Raw genomic sequence first — 17,323 nt, 5'->3', positions numbered from 1 at the left:
GTGTTTTTAATGACTTGGAATCACTGCGGCGCAGCACCCACCGCACCGCAACGGTAAGACCGGAGTCGGTGTGAGCCTGGGGTAAGAGGCTGAAAAGTAACTTTCTAGAGCATAGACTACCCTCCATCTAGTGATGTCGGTCTATTGATTTTGATGTATTGATTGAAAATTGTTCATTATTATCTTGGTTAATTAACATCTAATGTTAACTCTACTAAATTTTATAGCAGTAGGGTAAAATGCTTGTCTTTGTTCAAAAGACTGTATTAACTGTAAAGACTGTCTTTTACATCAGCCTGTTTTCAGGGCCTTTTTTTTTGGCTACATATTTGTTATTTTTGGCATAAATCAGTGTCTGTGACCTGTTCTCATTTTAAAAAAAGAACATTGGCACAAACCTAGCCTGTATGTATTTTTTTGTATGTCATCGAGAGTATTTAAATGATTTTCAATCAGGAAAAAAATGTGCGATTAAAATGCGATTAATCGCGAGTTAACTCAGGCATTGATGCGATTAATCGCGATTAAAAAATTTAATCGATTGACAGCACTAATATATATATATATATATATATATATATATATACATATACATACATACATACATGTCATAATGTTCTTTTCATATGAATACTTTGGAACGTTTTTATTGTTCTAGCTCAGCGCCAAATATGAAAAGCTTAAATTAAAGTTTTATGAACATATTTTTTTTTTCATCAACTAATAATATTAGCCAAATTATAACAATGGCAACCACCATTAGGAGACAAATCTCTAAAATCAAGAGCCACATCAGCCACAAATGTTGAAAAGCAAACAAACAACAAACAAAACAGGAAATCCAACTGTTACTTGTTTTTTTTCGCAATTTAAGCTGCATTTAACTTACATCCCAAATCTTCCAAGTACAAAGTAAACAATGTACCAATAATTAAATAAGTATTAGTATTAACATCTAGATTAAAACAAACAGAATTATCACATTTGCAGAATATTATTCATTTCACATTTGTGTTTTAGGGCACAGCAACATTTTGGGATAAACTGTTAATTTTCATTTGGAAATTAATTCTAAAAAATACAATATCACAGGGAAATACAATATCACAGTGGAAAATAATATTTTTGGTCCTGAAATCTTATAATGCACACTTTCCTTTTACCAATATTTACAAGTTCTTCGTTACTGCAGCTTTATTAGGGGTTTTGGGGATAACAATACTATGCATGCTAAGTACACACAGAACAAAATATGCTTTATTCTATGTGCCCATTATAAATACAATTTTCATAGAAATCCAAAAATACTAAGGCAAAAGTTCCCAATTTCTGAAAAAAAAAAACATAAAATGAATGCCTTCAAATGTTTTTTTTATATAACCCTTGCTCATTTTGCCCCTTCATCAATTCATAACTTAAATTTATAGCCATATCCTACCAACCTCTTTGTATTTGAATCTGTAAAGAAATTATTTTGTAGGAAGAACCTAATAATTGTAAATCCGTTTAGCATGCTATTTCAGAACTTATTATGAATTATGTAGATGAATAATCCTATATTTTTGTTACCTAATGTGAGAAATCCTAAAGAGGTACAAATAAGGTATGGTAAGGTAAGGTATAAAACAAAATGAATTATTTTCATATTCAAATCAGAAATTTGGAAACAAAACGGCTAAAAACATAAAGGCATGAAATGCTGAAGGGTCAAAATGACCAGCACCCCCTTAAATACTCACAGAATGTAAACGTTGCTTATGTTGCTAAAAGCATCATTTCTTTTTTTCCCCTTTTAACAAACTTTTTCCATGTTGGCCTGTGACAGCGGCCTCTGAAAGCAGTTTACACTTTTTGTAGTCAAGTCATCATGATGGCCTCTCTACCAGCTGGACTCAAACACCCTTTTGCACATGTTGGAGTTCTCCTGATGGAGAGGGAACTCAGAGCCAGGCACAAGTTGCTTTTTACCCTTTCGTGATTTAATGCTTTTCCCCGATGGCAAGCTCTCATACCTGGTAAAGTATTCACTAAGAGAGGGGAAAAAAAATCAGAGGTAAGTTACAGCTTTTGTTAGCTAAAAGAGGATTAATTGGTTTTCAGTTGATCCTAACCTGACAGGGAAAGTAGCCTTGTCCATCTGCATGCACACCAGGAAGGGGTATTCAGAGAACTGGACTGTAGTGATGAAATCCAATGAGGCTTCTGTCTCAAAGCTGACCTCCAAACCTGCTCTTAAAAAGTCCATGTCCACTGTTACGTTGCCGGTGACAACCAATGCCGCTCTGGAAAGAAAACCAAAGGATCGCACGGTCAGCGTGGTTCAGGAAATTAACAGACTGGGTTAATAAATAACCTCATTCCTAATTTTTCTTAAAAAAATAAAAATAAAAAAAATTGAAAGTTTCATCTGAGAAATAATAAAAGATTTGTTGTTTTTATGTTAAATCAACAAGCACGTTCATATTTCTGCAGACATGAAATTTACAGAGTTATTAATAATAATTTGCCCCATCAGATATCTTTACTGTTTTTATTTTTTGTCACATTTGACAAGACACAAACATTTCAAAAATCGAACATTAATCCAAAAAAAATACAAAAAGCACCTTCAAATCTTGATTTATTTTATGAGGGGGAAAAAAATAAGCTTCCCGAACAAACAAGTCAACCAGCTTTCTATCCAAAATAATTGACATGTAAAATATAATTAAAACTGTCAGTAAAAACTATTCATTAACAATTTCAATTGTTTGTTTTTCAATAAACTAGTTGCACGCCTGAAGTTGTAGAAGGTCTACAAGATAATAAGCTATTTGTTTCGGTTTAAAGCAGCAATAAAACCCATTTTTAAATTGACGGCTCTTAACTTGAATGCCGATGCCCATTAGGCTGTAAAAAAAAATTAAAAAGTCTATAGACTGATTACACAATCATTGTCTACAAGTGACCTCAGACAGACAGGACTTAATTGGTTGTGTGAGTAAGGTCCAAACTGTGTGCAGGGAACTATCAAATACCTTAACCATATCTTGCTTATTCTTCTTGTTTCTAAAGCATTTTGGTTTACAAAACCAAACAAAGTTCAACAATGAAGTTGCAACAATGTTTTCAAAATTACAATGCAAGCAAAACCAAACCTGTCTATCTAGGCCTTTGGAGGCAATCCTCGGTCAAAATACCACTGTGGTTTGGTCCTTCCCTATAGATAGCCATTCAGTCTATAATCAGCATTGAAGAGGTACAACTATGCTGGTCAGTTAACCTGCCCTCTGCCATTTGCATTCACAGAAATTATCTTCGAGTCCAATGTGACTCAGGACATTTGGAAAGATTCAGGGAAATTCTACATAACTGCAGTCACATCCTGTTTTAGTGACCCTCTCAAAGGTTGCAGAGAATTCAGCCTTTCAGAAAACTCAACTACTGGTCGTTAGGAATTCAGCACATCAACTAAACCTGAATGTAGCTTCCACAGTAACATGATTCAGCCCAGCCCTGAAACTCTATTTCAAGGTTTAGATTATTTTTGTGTTCCCCTTAAGCCTTGTTTCATCACCGGATGCCAGGAGCCATCTGCGCTGACTGTAATGATTTTAAAATAAAGAAGCAGACACAACCGACGTTGCCGGCACAAGACAAAGGATCTGTGCGTAAAGCACGATCCTGGAGCATGCCCAGGGGACCGGTGGAAGGTATGAATCAGACCGTCCTTATAGACCTGCTAAATTTCAGATAAATCCATCAACAGAAATCCTTCTAAAATTATCTCCCTTTCAAGGCACCAAGATTGTTTTCTAAGAATTGCCTAAACGTCAACAAGCCCTTTGACCTGCAAGTGCCTTACGTCATATTGCACATATAGTATTTCTTTGACTTAGAGAGTTAATCCATACATTTCTGACTGCACTTTGGCCAGGACTCACACACATACAACATAGCAGATGTTTGACCTATTCACTGATGATGCAAGTAGTTTTTATTATTGTCTTTGCCCGGTACCTGTTATTGACGCTGGTCTTTGACTCTCTGTACCACAGGCTTATCTCCATCCCTCCAGAAATATCAATGGCTAAGCCTCCTTGAAACTCTGCACTCGCCTTCAGGCCTGACTGAAGCTGGATGACCTGCAGGACAACAAAAAGCATTTAAACCTCAGTGGTCTCTATTACATATAAATATTGAGATCGGCTCTGTAATATTATCAGAATAAAAAAGTCTTATATTAACATTAAATTAGATCTGTTTTCTTCATTCAAGCAGCATTTATTAATCCTTGCAAGGGAGAACATACAGTCTTTACCAAGGTTTCTGTATCTTCAGGTCAAACAGGATTTTCCAATCTACTTAGAACCACAGGGATGGATTCTCACAGACAAGTAGACAGTTTCCACAATCTGAAAGATTTTTGAAATAACCTTGACCTAAAAGAGTCTAGCTTCACACCAAAATGTCTAAAACTGAAAAACAGCTTCTGAGGAGTCAGTTAGAAAAGACGCACATCTAGCCTGGTCTAGCAGGTGCTCTAGAGTGAATACTTTTGTGTAGTAAAGGAAACAAAAGAAGCTCACAACAACAGTCATTAACTAGAGGCCTGACAGGAATAGAGTGTAAAATATGTTTTCCCATCACAGTATTATAAGTTTTTGATAGTTAAAGCATGAGAAGAGGAGCTACCAATGAATTCAACCTAGAGAGACTCACACAAAGAAAAGTTGCCATTAGAAAATATAACATTTATTTATAGCGGTAACACAATCAAAAGTCATCATCGTCCTCTTCCTCCCCTGAGCCAGGAGAAGCGAGTGCTTCAGGAGCTGGAGGCAGTAGTAGCAGCTCAACAACAACTGCTGCTTACCTTATCAAGGCTGCACTTAAAAAAATGAAATTATCTAGAGAGCTGTTTTAAACGAAATTTCGTTTTGTTTACACTTGTGTATACTAAATGATAAATCTGTCTAAGTCTAAAGTATTTCTATCCAAGAAAAAGCAGCTGATGGACTCTGCAATCCCTCACACTGTATATAGAGATGGCGGCGAGAAAAAAATAAATTTTAACAGGAAGAAACGTCCAGCGGAACCAGGCTCAGTGTTAGCGGCCATGTGCTGACAGAAGCAGATAAAGACATAAACAAAATTATGTGTTTGGCGCCCAGGCCCTGGCAAAAGATGATGCTGTGAATCAATATATGCTTGGATGAGTAACCTAAAAAAGGATTAGAATAGTCTTCCCCCCGGGGCCCAGACACTGATGGTGGAATAAGCCAGAGGGTGAGTGGGACTGAGAATGTGGATGGAGATTGGGTGAAGGTGGGCGAAAATTTGCTTGCGTGCGGGAGATAGAGGCTAGGCCAGGAGCTAAATGAAGGGGATCTTGCAAGATGAAACACGATGACTTTTGAAAAGGTGCGGCCCCCAAGTTGATTGGCTGGAGCTGAATGAGGGACATGACAGGTGGTTCAAGTGTAGCTGATAAGAGTATTCCAGATTGAATTTAAGCTTAATAGCCCTAACGATCCCTTTAAAAAATCAATTATTTGTCAAATTCACATGACTTTTTAGGATAAGAATTCCCAGAACAATGGCCTAAAACCAAACTTCTGGTGAAAAGCTGAGAAGAGTGATACACCCTCCTTATACCCAGTGGTTGTTTGGGAGTAATGCCAGAAAAGAAAAGCCTTCTGTGTCCTATTGTTCTATTGTAAAGCAGTGCAGTGGGATAATTTGGATATGTCATTATTTTTAGAATGCATTCCTAAAGAAATTAGTTGTAAAAAGTAAAAAAAAAAACATAAAAAAAAATAAATATGGGTCATTAAGGATCTTTCCATTTTATAATGATGCCAAACAAATGGGTAAATCAATGCAGAAATAATGCACTGGAGACAAAAGCGTTCTCCCTCCATGGAATCCCACTTTTCAAACCTGAATCCGATTGATAGCAGTAGGTAGGAACCAGTGTGATTCAGAGAGATTGTTTAAAGGAGAATGGAAAAATTCCCTGTCTGTATGCTCAAACTTTGCAGAGTAAGAACTGGGATTTTGTAGAAGGCTTTAACAGCAGCAATGTCAACACTTCTTTTATATGTGTCAGTTTATGTGAAAAAGTGGGATTAGGCCTACAAAGTAAATACGATGAAGATTTTTGGTTATGACACTGGAAATAAAGGCTGCCTTTTCCCCATACTTTCACCTGAGGTGTCAATATATGTGACCAGAACTAAGACATCACTATTTAACTTGGTGTGACTGACATTTGTCCAACTAGTGTTAACTGCATACATTTAATCCCTCTCTTTAGCAGGTGCTGTAACAGAAAGGGCACAGACATCCAAATGGATAAGCTCTCATACAGAAATAAGATAAGAATGGCTTCATCAACCCGTTAAAGCGACGGTATTCAGTCCTGAAGACACAGTTCCCTTAAATCCTAAAGCTGCTGGAGGCTTGACACAGACATACCAACACTGTGGTGAGAGAAGCTGGATATACCTTCACCATATCAGAAAATTAAAAGACTTTATGGTGCACATGCTAAGGATGGAGTATGAAAGCCTGTTCTGATCGTGCTTATTAAATCATATGCAACCACAGTCTAATTGAAACAGTTTGAAAGGAAATAATGACCCATACACAGGGTAAGTTGGTTTTCAATAAATATTTAGGAAAGATTTTAGACTTATAATGACAAAAACACTCCACTGTCAAGCCGTGTACCTCAGAGTGATCCGTGAGCAGGATGAGTCCCTTCACCACGTTCATGGGCTCCCCAGTCATGGAGAACATTTTGGACATGAGGTCACTGTAACCCTTGAAGAACGTGACTGGTCGCAGCTGAACATCGAACAGCAGGGCTGACATACCAGCAAATGACTCCAGGTCCTCCTCCCCCTCATCAGGAGTGGCAGCGATTAGAGTCTCCAGACCCTGAGCCTCAATCGCCACCTGAAAGACAAAAGGAATGGCATTACATTTAGTTCACAAAAAAGAAAACAACATAAAAAACTTGTGTTCTTGTGCAAGCACCTGCAGTCCATGTAGCATTGAACCTTGACTTGAACCATAAATGTTCATGTTGCTTCTGCGAAGGATCCCAGATCCTGAGTACAGAATGTCCAAACTGTACGTGGAAGTCACATCAGGGGATTCTGCGGGTTTAACAATAGGAATAACATAAAATATCCCATTATAATGTGTTAAAGTGGTGCCAATTCTGCCAGCTTTGATTTTCCAGAGCCGCTTTTCATCAGTTTGTGGCCTGTAGAAATCTTATCGCTGGTAAATGTACTGCCTTGCAAAACTAAAAAAAAAATTTTTTTAACTCTTTTCTCACATCATTTAAGTCATATTTTATATGGAATATTAAGACAAAAGTTGTAATTAATTATAGTTGAACCAGATACACAATTTCTTAAACTTTGTTAGAGCTTTTAATCTAAAAAAGCATGGAGTGTTCTTTTAACCTTTAATCTGGTACCTGGTTAATAAAAGCCAGCATCGCCATTAAGAAGGACAATGTTAGTGCTTACTGTGTTGGCTTATATATACAAATACATGCTGCTATAAAAAAAAAAAAGCCCAGGACTGAATTTTGTTTGTTTATAGTATAATATTATCAGTAAAATATTACAGTTAAAAAATAAAAATGGGGACACATGTAAGGGTTAAGGATAATATTGCACTGATCTGCATTCCAATTTTTCTAAATGAAAATCCCCCCCGCTACTTACGGGTCATGAATCCTGAGTATGAAGAGGAGGACCCAACTTTAGCGAAGCGATCATAGTTATGGGAAATCATGTCCTTCAAAGCTTGACGTATAGTTTTGCTGCAGAAATACATGAAATAAGTTCATGTTATAAGACTTTATAATGGTGTGTGTATTACAATTCTATGTATATTAGTTTATTTTTATGTCTGATGGATTTATTTCTCAATTTTGTTATTCTGGGATTACTGTAGGAAACACCTGGCAGGCATTTGGAAGCGGAGGATGTCCTGGATCTTCGACAGCATGTACTTGTTCATTTCATGTGGCAGGTCTCCGATGGACAGGAGTAGATTTTTTACCTCCATGTATGAGGGGTTGCTACTGAGAATCACGTCAGCAGCAGCAGCTCTCACATTCTTCTCATAGATCCGCCTGTTCTGGTGGTAAACCCTGTTCACTGTCTGTTTGACCTGGAAGTCAAATAAAGTTTAGGATTTGTCTGTCTACCTGCATATAGGAGTGATACTGTACATATTAAATGAGTTGGGATGTTTGGTGTGGTTTACCTCTGGGGTGATGAGGTGGACATCATATCGCTGCAGTGCGGTAAGGGCGATGGTGCTGTAAGATCCCACCTCTGACTCTGCAAACCTGGTGAGAATGGGAATTGCCTCAGGGAGCAAAGAGTTCTTCAGTGCCAGAAGGTACATCTGGACCTCAGACTCAACGTTTGTGCTTTCAGGACCCTCTAGAATCATGTTCTTCACCTGCACCACTGTCTGAAAGGGAAACATGTTCAAATTAATTTAATCTCCAAAGCATCTCTAAGATGAATCATACTGATGACTCACCGGTAAATCACAGCTTCCTTTCAGACACAACTTGTGCACCAGAGCTCCCATAATAATCACCACTGATTCTTTGATCTCTGTAGATCCAATCTTTCCTTTAGCAATGTTCTGTAAAGACACAGATCATTGTTGCATTTCAATTAAAAGTACAGCACATCTTTTAGCTTTTACCATAAACCTTCGATTGTTTCAGTTTTATTCATAATAAACTTTGATACTTTTTAATGGACTTCAATATGGTAGACCACAAATAAGATGGTATTTACAAAGAGGAAGAGAAAGAATATAAGATTTCAAATAAATTTGCTAATAACGTTATGAGAAAAAGGGGCAGAAATTCTATTCAGGGCCCTCTAAAATAAATGAAGAAAAATCAAGCATAAGAAAGTCCCATTAGAATTTATCTAACACATAATTACCCCCTATAGGTCATCTTATTAGTATAGTAAATTTTCTAATTAGTAATAAAAAGATAGAGCAAAAGCTAAACTCCTAAAATAAGCTTTAATATAAAATTGCATCAAGGCATTGTTAAAGCAAACCAGAAAAGAAAAACAAAAACAAAATGCACATTTGTCCTATTTAAAAAAAAAAAGAAAACATGCCCAGTAAACATATAGAAGGGCCGCTTTAGACATATGAGAACAAAATTTCATTTTATGCCACACTGAAAAAAAAATACACTAAATACACTGAAAACACCCACCTCACTGTAAAACATGGTGCTGGCTGCATTATGCTGTGGAGATGCTTTTATAGGGAAGCTGTTAGGAGTTATTAGGGGGATGTATGGACCTGATACAGTTCAATGTGCAACAAAAGGATGTTCAGTCATTTCTTTATTTGAAATATTTTAAATGAAAAATAACTTATTTGGTCTTCACATCACAGCCATTTACAACCCCAAGGCCGTCTGCAGAATTCAAATAAACAGAATATATTTTGTTTGGGGTTGTAACATAACAGAATTTTAGTAAAATCAACAGGATTCCTTTTTTTAATGAAGCTGATTAATTAATTCTATTAATGTTTAATACAACTAAAAATAAATTCTCTAATCCAAATTTAGGGAAAAGGGAGCATTAAGTGATAAAAGAAAACACCCTGAGGTTGATGTTTTCAGCTAATTCTTATTGCATTTTTCAAAACTAAACTGAATCCACAGTTTAATGTGACAACACATCAAGCGTACTGGTAAGTTTGCCAAACTTACCAGCAGAGCGGTGAGCATTTTCTCATTTGGATGTGAGGCAAAGCCACATGCATAGAGAAAACGCTCCTGCAGAACCAAACCCTTTGCATCTGTGAAATTCAGAAATTCCAGCATGGCGTCCAGAGATGCTGGCGTCTGGGAAGACGTCACTGCATCTACCACCTGAGGCCTGTCAGAGGAGGAAGGTAGTTAAAGCAACAAGCAATCTGGAAGAGCATCGAAATTGTGAATCATAAAAGAGTGAAATGATCAGCAAGCGTGAAAAAGCAGGGAAATCAAATCTATAAAAGGAAGGAGTATCTGGTTTACAGGGTGGTCTTGCTGGCACTTTTCAGCACTTTAAGGATCTCATCCTTGGACGCCTTCCTTATGCTCTGGATGAAGCCCAGGAAGCTGCGAGGAGCTGTGGCTTTGGACAGGCTCGCTGGCTCCAGCTGCTTCTGCACCACCTGCCAATGTTCGAAGAGCTGGGGAGGGGGCAGAGAAGGGTTAGAGGACATATCATCTTCAGTTAGCATTTCAAATATAAAAATACACTTTGATTAATAAAACAGTGCGATAAAAGTTATTTAGTCATCCAGACTTGTTCTCATAATCAACTAATGGAGAAAAGGGCAGGATTGGCATAGAATGAGAACCCTAATGTTTTGCACCGCTCTGTTGCCGTCAACATTTAAGCTAAGATATGTCTAGAAAAAGCTTTTTGAGGGGCTGCTAAAGGATATGTTTGTGTTATTTGCATATATTGTCTTTTCAATTGTGCTGACCTTTATTTCCATGCAAGAAGTTCATGAATATCTTTAATAAGCAGGAAAGTCAGGGAGCAAGTATCTCAAGGCTCCTAGTTTTTTTGGTTTTAAAACATGGTATCTTTCTTTAAAGGAAAATTTTGAAGTCTCTTATTCACAGAAGTCAAATAAAAGAACAAACAGGCAACACTACAGTACTTAAAAACCCAACATGAAACTCACAGTTGGACAGCCTTTGCACTGGGTTTTCAGCTTCTCAGGAACAATCCCAACAGCTGCCAGTTTGTCATCAATGGACTTAACAACCCCAGCAACATCTTTTCCAGCCATCTCCATTGGTCCAGCCTCTTTCCCAACCAGCAGCAGGGTTTGCCTGGGAAACACCAATTCGCTTATTTAACTTCCAGTCACACCACAACAGGACTGATCAGACACAATTTTTAGACAATTTTAAAGCTAACTAAAATTAGTTAACCTCTTGTTATATTACATCTGATTTCAAGTAGATCAATTGGAAAAACCCTATTACCTGGAAACAATTTTAGCAGCGGTGGAACGACGAGCGCTAACAGCCAGAGAGTGAGTTTCTTCAGCCACGGCAGATTTAATGAAACCATCTTCAAGTTTAAACACTGTAACAGAACTGGACTTCCTGCTGACACCCAACACCTGAATGAGACGAGAAATCAAAGAAAATAAACAAGCCGTAACCAACCAAGAATCAATTTTATAAGACAAAGAGTTGATCAGGATGCTGACTAACCGTACTATGAGTGGTGAATCCCGTCTCTGAAGTCTTACATGTCTCCAGGAATTTGGTTCTTGTAACTTGTCCTTCTGCTGCTTTATACTGAACTGTACATCTCCCGGACACATCATTCTATTTGGAGACATGGTTTGAGTTTGTTTACTGGCTAAAAAGCCTAAAGACAAAATGGTCATCTGTGATATAAGAACGGCAGTGCAATTCACCTCAACAACCTTCCCAGTATGGATCTGAAACTGCAACAAGCTGGTGATGCCTCTTTTTAGATTCCTGATGGTTGAAGGTTCTGACCAGTAGGAGTAGAATGCTTTTGTCTGCGTTGGATGTTTAAAAAGAAAGAGGCCAGTTAAAACATAAGATTATGCTTTGAAATAATAGAGTTAGTAAAACATTGGCCTATAAATAAATTAGCAGGTGAGCAAAGCAGCTTTTACTAAAGGCGTTAGGGGTGTCAGTTTCAATCGGTACGTTTTTGCTCACAAACACGTGCATAGCTATGAAATCTGACGTTAGTCACATTATACGTTATTCTCTGGAGTCTAGATCAAAACAGAGGCTGTACTACAGTATTAGTACCTGTAACTACTGTATGAGTCATTCTGAGTTAATTATGAAAGAAAGAAGGTCACTGCTGTACTACTAACAGAGGATAAGAATATGTATTAAAGAGTTATAAGTAACTTGAAAATGAAATTACTGTTCTTTTATTTACAATAATTTTCTGAGTCAGGCAAAAAAAAAAAGTGTAATTCAAGTATTAGTTATATAAAAAATATTTAATACATTTCCAGTCTACTAGACCCAAATCTACTAAATTGTACAAGTGGACCAAATGCTGTACAAAATGTTATTTGGCCTCAATCATATGCTGTACTTTAATAGAAATATGTTTTGTCTAGAGAGCAGGGACAGGGCTAGATGGGGGCCAGGTGTTGCCGTGACGACCCTTACTGCATCATTGGCCACCCCTACCAGTTGATCCTATATGAACATAATTCACAAGCAGTTCCCCTCTAAATCAGACTTGCTGGTAGCAATAATACCCTCAAGTGGAATATTCTAACAAATTATATATATATATATATATATATATATATATATATATATATATATATATATATATATATATATATATATATATATATATATAGTAATATTTAAGATGATGAATACAGTATGCATGTTTTTCAGAACTAGTACTTCTGCTTTGAACAGAAAATTGTATTTCTCTGCAGGTTATGTAGGAATATTCAATGTAATTAGAAATAAGTTAAGTTAATTGAGGTATTAGTATATGCCAATATTAATTATTTCTAAAAAGCATAGTGTTCAGTTTATCTCTGAAAAATCAAAGCTGAAATATACCTTTCATTCAGACAGCATTGATATATGTAAATATATGCCCTTATTTATTAGAAGTGGCTTCAGGAAAAACTAGCTTGTATTTATTTGGAAAATACAGATGTTTTTCTTATTCATTTTCCCCTTGGAACAGTATAGATTGACGCCTATCTGTTATCGGTCACCCCTAAATAAGGTTTCTGGCTACGCCACTGTTAGTGACTAAATTAAACATAAACATATAGTGAGTTCCTTAAAGTTCCTTTAGACTGAGTATATGTAGACTACAGCTCATCTTTTTTTCTTTTTTTTAAGTCACTGCAAACAGTGGTTCAGTTTAGCTCAGTGTTACACAGTGTCCCAGTCATGAATGCAGAAAGCAGCCAATTACATCACCCTTCAATCTTTCCTTTACAGTATGATATTTATTTTTGGTACTCGGCCACAAAATCAGATAGGACCTCCATAAATAGGCTGTCTGCTGCTACTGTGTGTTATTCCTCACCCTTCATGACACTGGTATAAATAATCCATCAACACCAGTGGAAAACTGTCTGTCTTCATTCACTGAAGAACAAAACTAAAATCTCCTTAAGAGCAAACATGTAAACCAGTTCTATACAATCTTTACTTTGGACAAGTAGAAGAGATGTCAGATTCTTTTATTAAATTATTATAAAGTGCCACAGTTTGGTGAAAGAACATGCTACTTGCTAGGTTGTAGGAAAGCTTTGCCTGATAATTTAATTGAAACTGATTTTCAAAGGTTTATAGGAGCTTACTGAGGACTATAAGCATTTTTCTAACCAGTATTTAGATAATAAATATGACAATATCCATCTTTAGTACCTTCAATAATGTTCATTTACTCTGGAGAACTCATTTTTATAGTAATACTCTGAGTAGAAGGAGAAGCAGAAGCCATCTGCAGCAAAGTTCAATGTACATCCTAAATGAAATTAGCTAATGACAGAAATTCAACTATTTTTCTTTTGTTAAAAGTGTGGGCATGTAAAAACTAATTAGTGTTTAGTCCTTCAAAAAGCTTCCAGTGAATTTAAAAGAAGATATATGCAGCTTAAAAATACTGATTTTTAAGCACAAGGCCATCTAGGTTGCTTTTAAAGGGAAAATAAAACAAAAATATAATCTCAACCTTAAAAGGTAAACTATTAAATCATACAGCAATCAAAGAGGACACGTGGATTCTTAGAAGTCAAATAAAATTATGGATCATGAAGGTCACTAAGACAATGCTCTTGAAAGAGGATGGGCATTGTTACAAAAAGCTTTAAAAATCTCACAAAAAGCTTTTTTCAGTTTAAAATGCATTCAGAGGAAGCACATAAATAAGGAGCTGTTCAGGGAAGGAGTATTTATAGGACACATTAGGACTTAGAGAGAGTGAAGATAACTTAAAGGCAGAAGTAAAGCAGTCTGTGTCACTTTAAGTTGTTTCTCATGGAAAATGTTAGATTTGGGCAACTAAAAGGAATCTGCAGATCTAGAAAAAAAACTGATCCAGAATCAATTAGATTGATTGTATTGATCAACGTATTCTAAGCTCAAATACTTTTCAAATCTTCTCCGCAGTAGATTCCCTTAATATTTGTATCAACTAGTTATCAGCGACACTGACAGCATCTCTACTAGTATTTCACTTCAGCCAGCTATTCTTTCATCCACCTACAGCGTATCTTTTACTCTGACTCATTCGGAAATTCAGACATTGATCTTTTGAACCAGTTGACCTTTGATAAACACACGCACAGGTTTCCTTTGCCAGCATCATCACTTTAACAGAGGGAGAAAAAAAAAATGTATAATGCTAATAAAAGTTGTGTTATATCTATAAACAAAAACTCCTGTACTGTAATGACAGATGCTATGAGTGTTGGTGCGTCACCTTTCCATTTTTCAGGTGCACCAGGAAAGGTTTTGTCAGAGCTGCAAGTTTAGATTTCCCCAAGATGCTTTCGGTTGTGGATCCATGAAGGATGTTGTTCTTCTCTGACCCCTGAGACGCCGGCTCAATCCTCACGTTAGAGATCTGTTTAAAGAGAGGAACCTCTTTTAGCAACATGAAAGCAAATCTCATTTATGTTTCACTTTGCTGCGTGGACATCTGATGGGCCATAAATGGTATTATTATTCTATCTTTTAAAAGGCATAATTGTAATATTTGCTCCACATACAGCTAACTGAATCAACTGGTCCTCCTTGTTGCTTGGATCTCTCCAAACTAGGTTAATGTTCACATCGCTTGAGATTCTGTAGCCGGCGCTGCCCTCCTTTGACCCCCGAGCCTTGTCCAGCAGGAGCTCAGTGGTGTAGCTGAATTTATACAGCTGGTTGTTATGGAGTCTTGGTCCAGCAGCAGCAGCAGCAGCATCACCTGAAAAAACAGGAAATGCAGCTTGAAAGAAATTCAAAATAAGTGGACGTTATATTGCAACTCCTAGCTTTACTCATTTCACTGTGGATATATTAGTTTGCAGTGTAACTAATTAAAGGAAAGTTGAGTCCTTTTTGTTCTTAGAAATTTATGCTCTTTAGCTACTAATGTTTTGAAATAGTTTTGATAGAAAAGGAGTAAATTCCAGGAGGAGAAAGAGACCAGTCTGACAAAACAGTAAGGTCATCTTCTACAACTTTTGAGAGGTTTAAAAAGCGGAACTAGTTAATTTAACTCAGAATTCAGGTTTTCAAAACTTTCACTCATAATAATCTTCCAAGTTTGGAAAAGAGAGTCAGTTGATTCAAATTCCTTCTTAATTTCCTCTTTTCAGATCATATATCAAACACTAGGCAAATAAATGTTTCTTAACTGGGTTACTTTCTCAGAATTAAGTTATATTTTTATGCATTTACTTGAGTTGGCTAACAGTCGAGCAATAAGCTCTAAGACTCATTGGATACTTTGCATTATCAGTGTAAAGATGGGACCATTGGAATGCCCTTAATAAATAAATAAAAACCCTATCAGCCAGTTCATTTTTGGAGAGGAAACCCAAATGTCATATTGATGCACTAGGCTTAGATGGAAAGTAATCGAATAATTTGAACATGTTTGTTCTCACAGTAAGTGATGTGAATGTTATGGAGGGGCTTGGTAAGAGAATCCTCTAAAGGAGATAAAGATAAGAGTGATGACAAGGAGCCTTTTCAACCTCAAAACATGGACTCATCACCAAAACTGAGCAGCATTATAAGAAGAGGATTTATTTGCACTAATATCAATGAAGATCTTTCTTGAGTATGGCATGTGTATTTATTTATGTTTTTGGAATTTTTTTGACAGGTTGTTTTTCCTCCAAAACTGTCATTCTTTTTTGCGTTTCTCTTTCAGAGGTTAAATCCTTTGTTCACTGAAAATTTAAAACATACTAATTCTGGGATTGGTTTCTAATCAGGCGTGTAATTTTAAGGGTCCTTATTATTTTTTTTCCTCTCACCTCTACTTTTTCTGAAGGGGACAAGGAGCTGAAGTGATTTAATCATTGAACTGGGTGTGTTTAGGTGAACGGAGATAGTAATCTTGTTTGCTCCATTAATGACAACCCTGCTGATAGATGTGACATTCAGCCATGAGGGAAGACACACTGACGTGTCACTTTTTGATTTCATCACCGGTTGCCTGAGCTCAGCTCAGTTACACCAAATAAATTTCAGGGTCAGTTTGTTGCATCAACTGCATGAATTGTTTTATGGATTTCAAAACTAAACCACAGTTTAGGGTAATATTCTACTTTTTGCTGTTTCCTTCCTTCTGCTTCTCAGTATTGCTCTCTCTGCTCTTCTCAGGGATGAAATCCTTCTCTATAGATGAGATGGTGATTACCAGAGAAGATTGTTCATTCCTTCATTCATTAACTTTACCCAAAATCCAGATTCAAAAATATAAAGCTCATAAAACTTAAATGATTTTCAGGATAGTTATAACAGCTTAGAAGTTCTCTACAGAAAAAGTGTAAAACATTCAAGACTAAAACTACAAACCAAATGTTTGGGTGGGTTGAAACAAAAAAAGAACCTTCATCTCACAAGCAATCTCCTTCAGGAGTCATTTAAAAAGCATCAGGCTTAAATTGCTGGCATCTGAACATCCCAACTACCCGTGAACTCACCTTTGGTGGAAGCTGTGACACAGGTGGCCGCGCAAATCCAAAACACAGCCCGAACCAACATTATGCGTCCTCCTCTCCCTGCAGCCAGGTGATCCAAACCCACACAGCAGCCCAGGTGGCTCCAAGAAAAAGGACCAAAAAAAGGCAGAGCGAGCCCAAACCTCTGGTGTTCTGCTTTATCTAAGGGGAGGGCAGACTCCAAACTCCACGCTCAAGTACTAAGTACGCGATAAGCAGCAGATGATTAACCCGAGCAGCAGAGATTTGACAGGAACTGCTGCTGCGATAGATGCGCATGGGTCATTTTTAATGATCCATTAATCAGCCAGGCCCGATCGCTTCATTTCACTTTAAGAGGCGACATTTTTAAGCTTTTGTGTACAAAACAAAATATTTTTGAAATCTAAAAATAGGATAAACAGCCTATAAATTGAGTTGGTAACTAAAGTTAGTAAAATATTTAAAAAATATATATGATAGGTGTTGCTTCTTCTTGATTATTTCAGGTTTCATAGCAGGCACCTTTTACCTCATTTAAAGTGGAGATCAACAGTCAGCACTGTGTCAT

General features: G+C 36.8%; 1 protein-coding gene across 3 annotated transcripts; it reads right to left on the bottom strand.

Annotated features, from left to right (window-relative positions):
* Positions 1-855: 855 nt before the first annotated feature.
* On the bottom strand, positions 856-16,936 carry LOC119774733 (microsomal triglyceride transfer protein). 3 transcript variants are annotated; one of them, XM_038272403.1, is made up of 18 exons: positions 16,752-16,936; positions 14,824-15,022; positions 14,535-14,678; positions 11,494-11,601; positions 11,285-11,401; positions 11,051-11,190; positions 10,744-10,894; positions 10,082-10,239; positions 9,773-9,941; positions 8,560-8,667; positions 8,275-8,487; positions 7,967-8,178; positions 7,728-7,825; positions 7,024-7,145; positions 6,715-6,942; positions 4,000-4,124; positions 2,112-2,282; positions 856-2,027 (listed from the first exon to the last, which is right to left on the bottom strand). In XM_038272403.1, the coding sequence occupies exons 1-18, from the start codon at positions 16,814-16,816 to the stop codon at positions 1,880-1,882; spliced, it is 2,676 nt and encodes an 891-aa protein (XP_038128331.1). In that variant the 5' UTR covers positions 16,817-16,936; the 3' UTR covers positions 856-1,879. The 3 variants fall into 3 exon arrangements, with proteins under 3 accessions (XP_038128331.1, XP_038128333.1, XP_038128332.1); XM_038272405.1 differs by having other exon boundaries at positions 14,824-15,016; XM_038272404.1 differs by having other exon boundaries at positions 14,824-15,023; positions 16,756-16,936.
* Positions 16,937-17,323: the final 387 nt, after the last annotated feature.

Source organism: Cyprinodon tularosa, unplaced genomic scaffold (genome assembly GCF_016077235.1).
Source record: "Cyprinodon tularosa strain WSP-4 unplaced genomic scaffold, ASM1607723v1 ctg829, whole genome shotgun sequence".
In the NCBI taxonomy this organism is placed as follows: domain Eukaryota; kingdom Metazoa; phylum Chordata; class Actinopteri; order Cyprinodontiformes; family Cyprinodontidae; genus Cyprinodon; species Cyprinodon tularosa.
Note: the sequence above shows the minus strand (reverse complement) of the source record. Positions and strands in the feature narration are given on the sequence as shown.

Bases quoted from the DNA above. Each gene is read 5' to 3' on its own strand.
- LOC119774733 (XM_038272403.1), bottom strand. From the start codon at position 16,816: ATGTTGGTTCGGGCTGTGTTTTGGATTTGCGCGGCCACCTGTGTCACA. The intron at 8,488-8,559 runs GTGAGTCATCAG...TTTCCCTTTCAG, and splicing joins AAGGAAGCTGTGATTTACCG to ACAGTGGTGCAGGTGAAGAA. The intron at 8,179-8,274 runs GTAAACCACACC...TTTGACTTCCAG, and splicing joins TCCACCTCATCACCCCAGAG to GTCAAACAGACAGTGAACAG.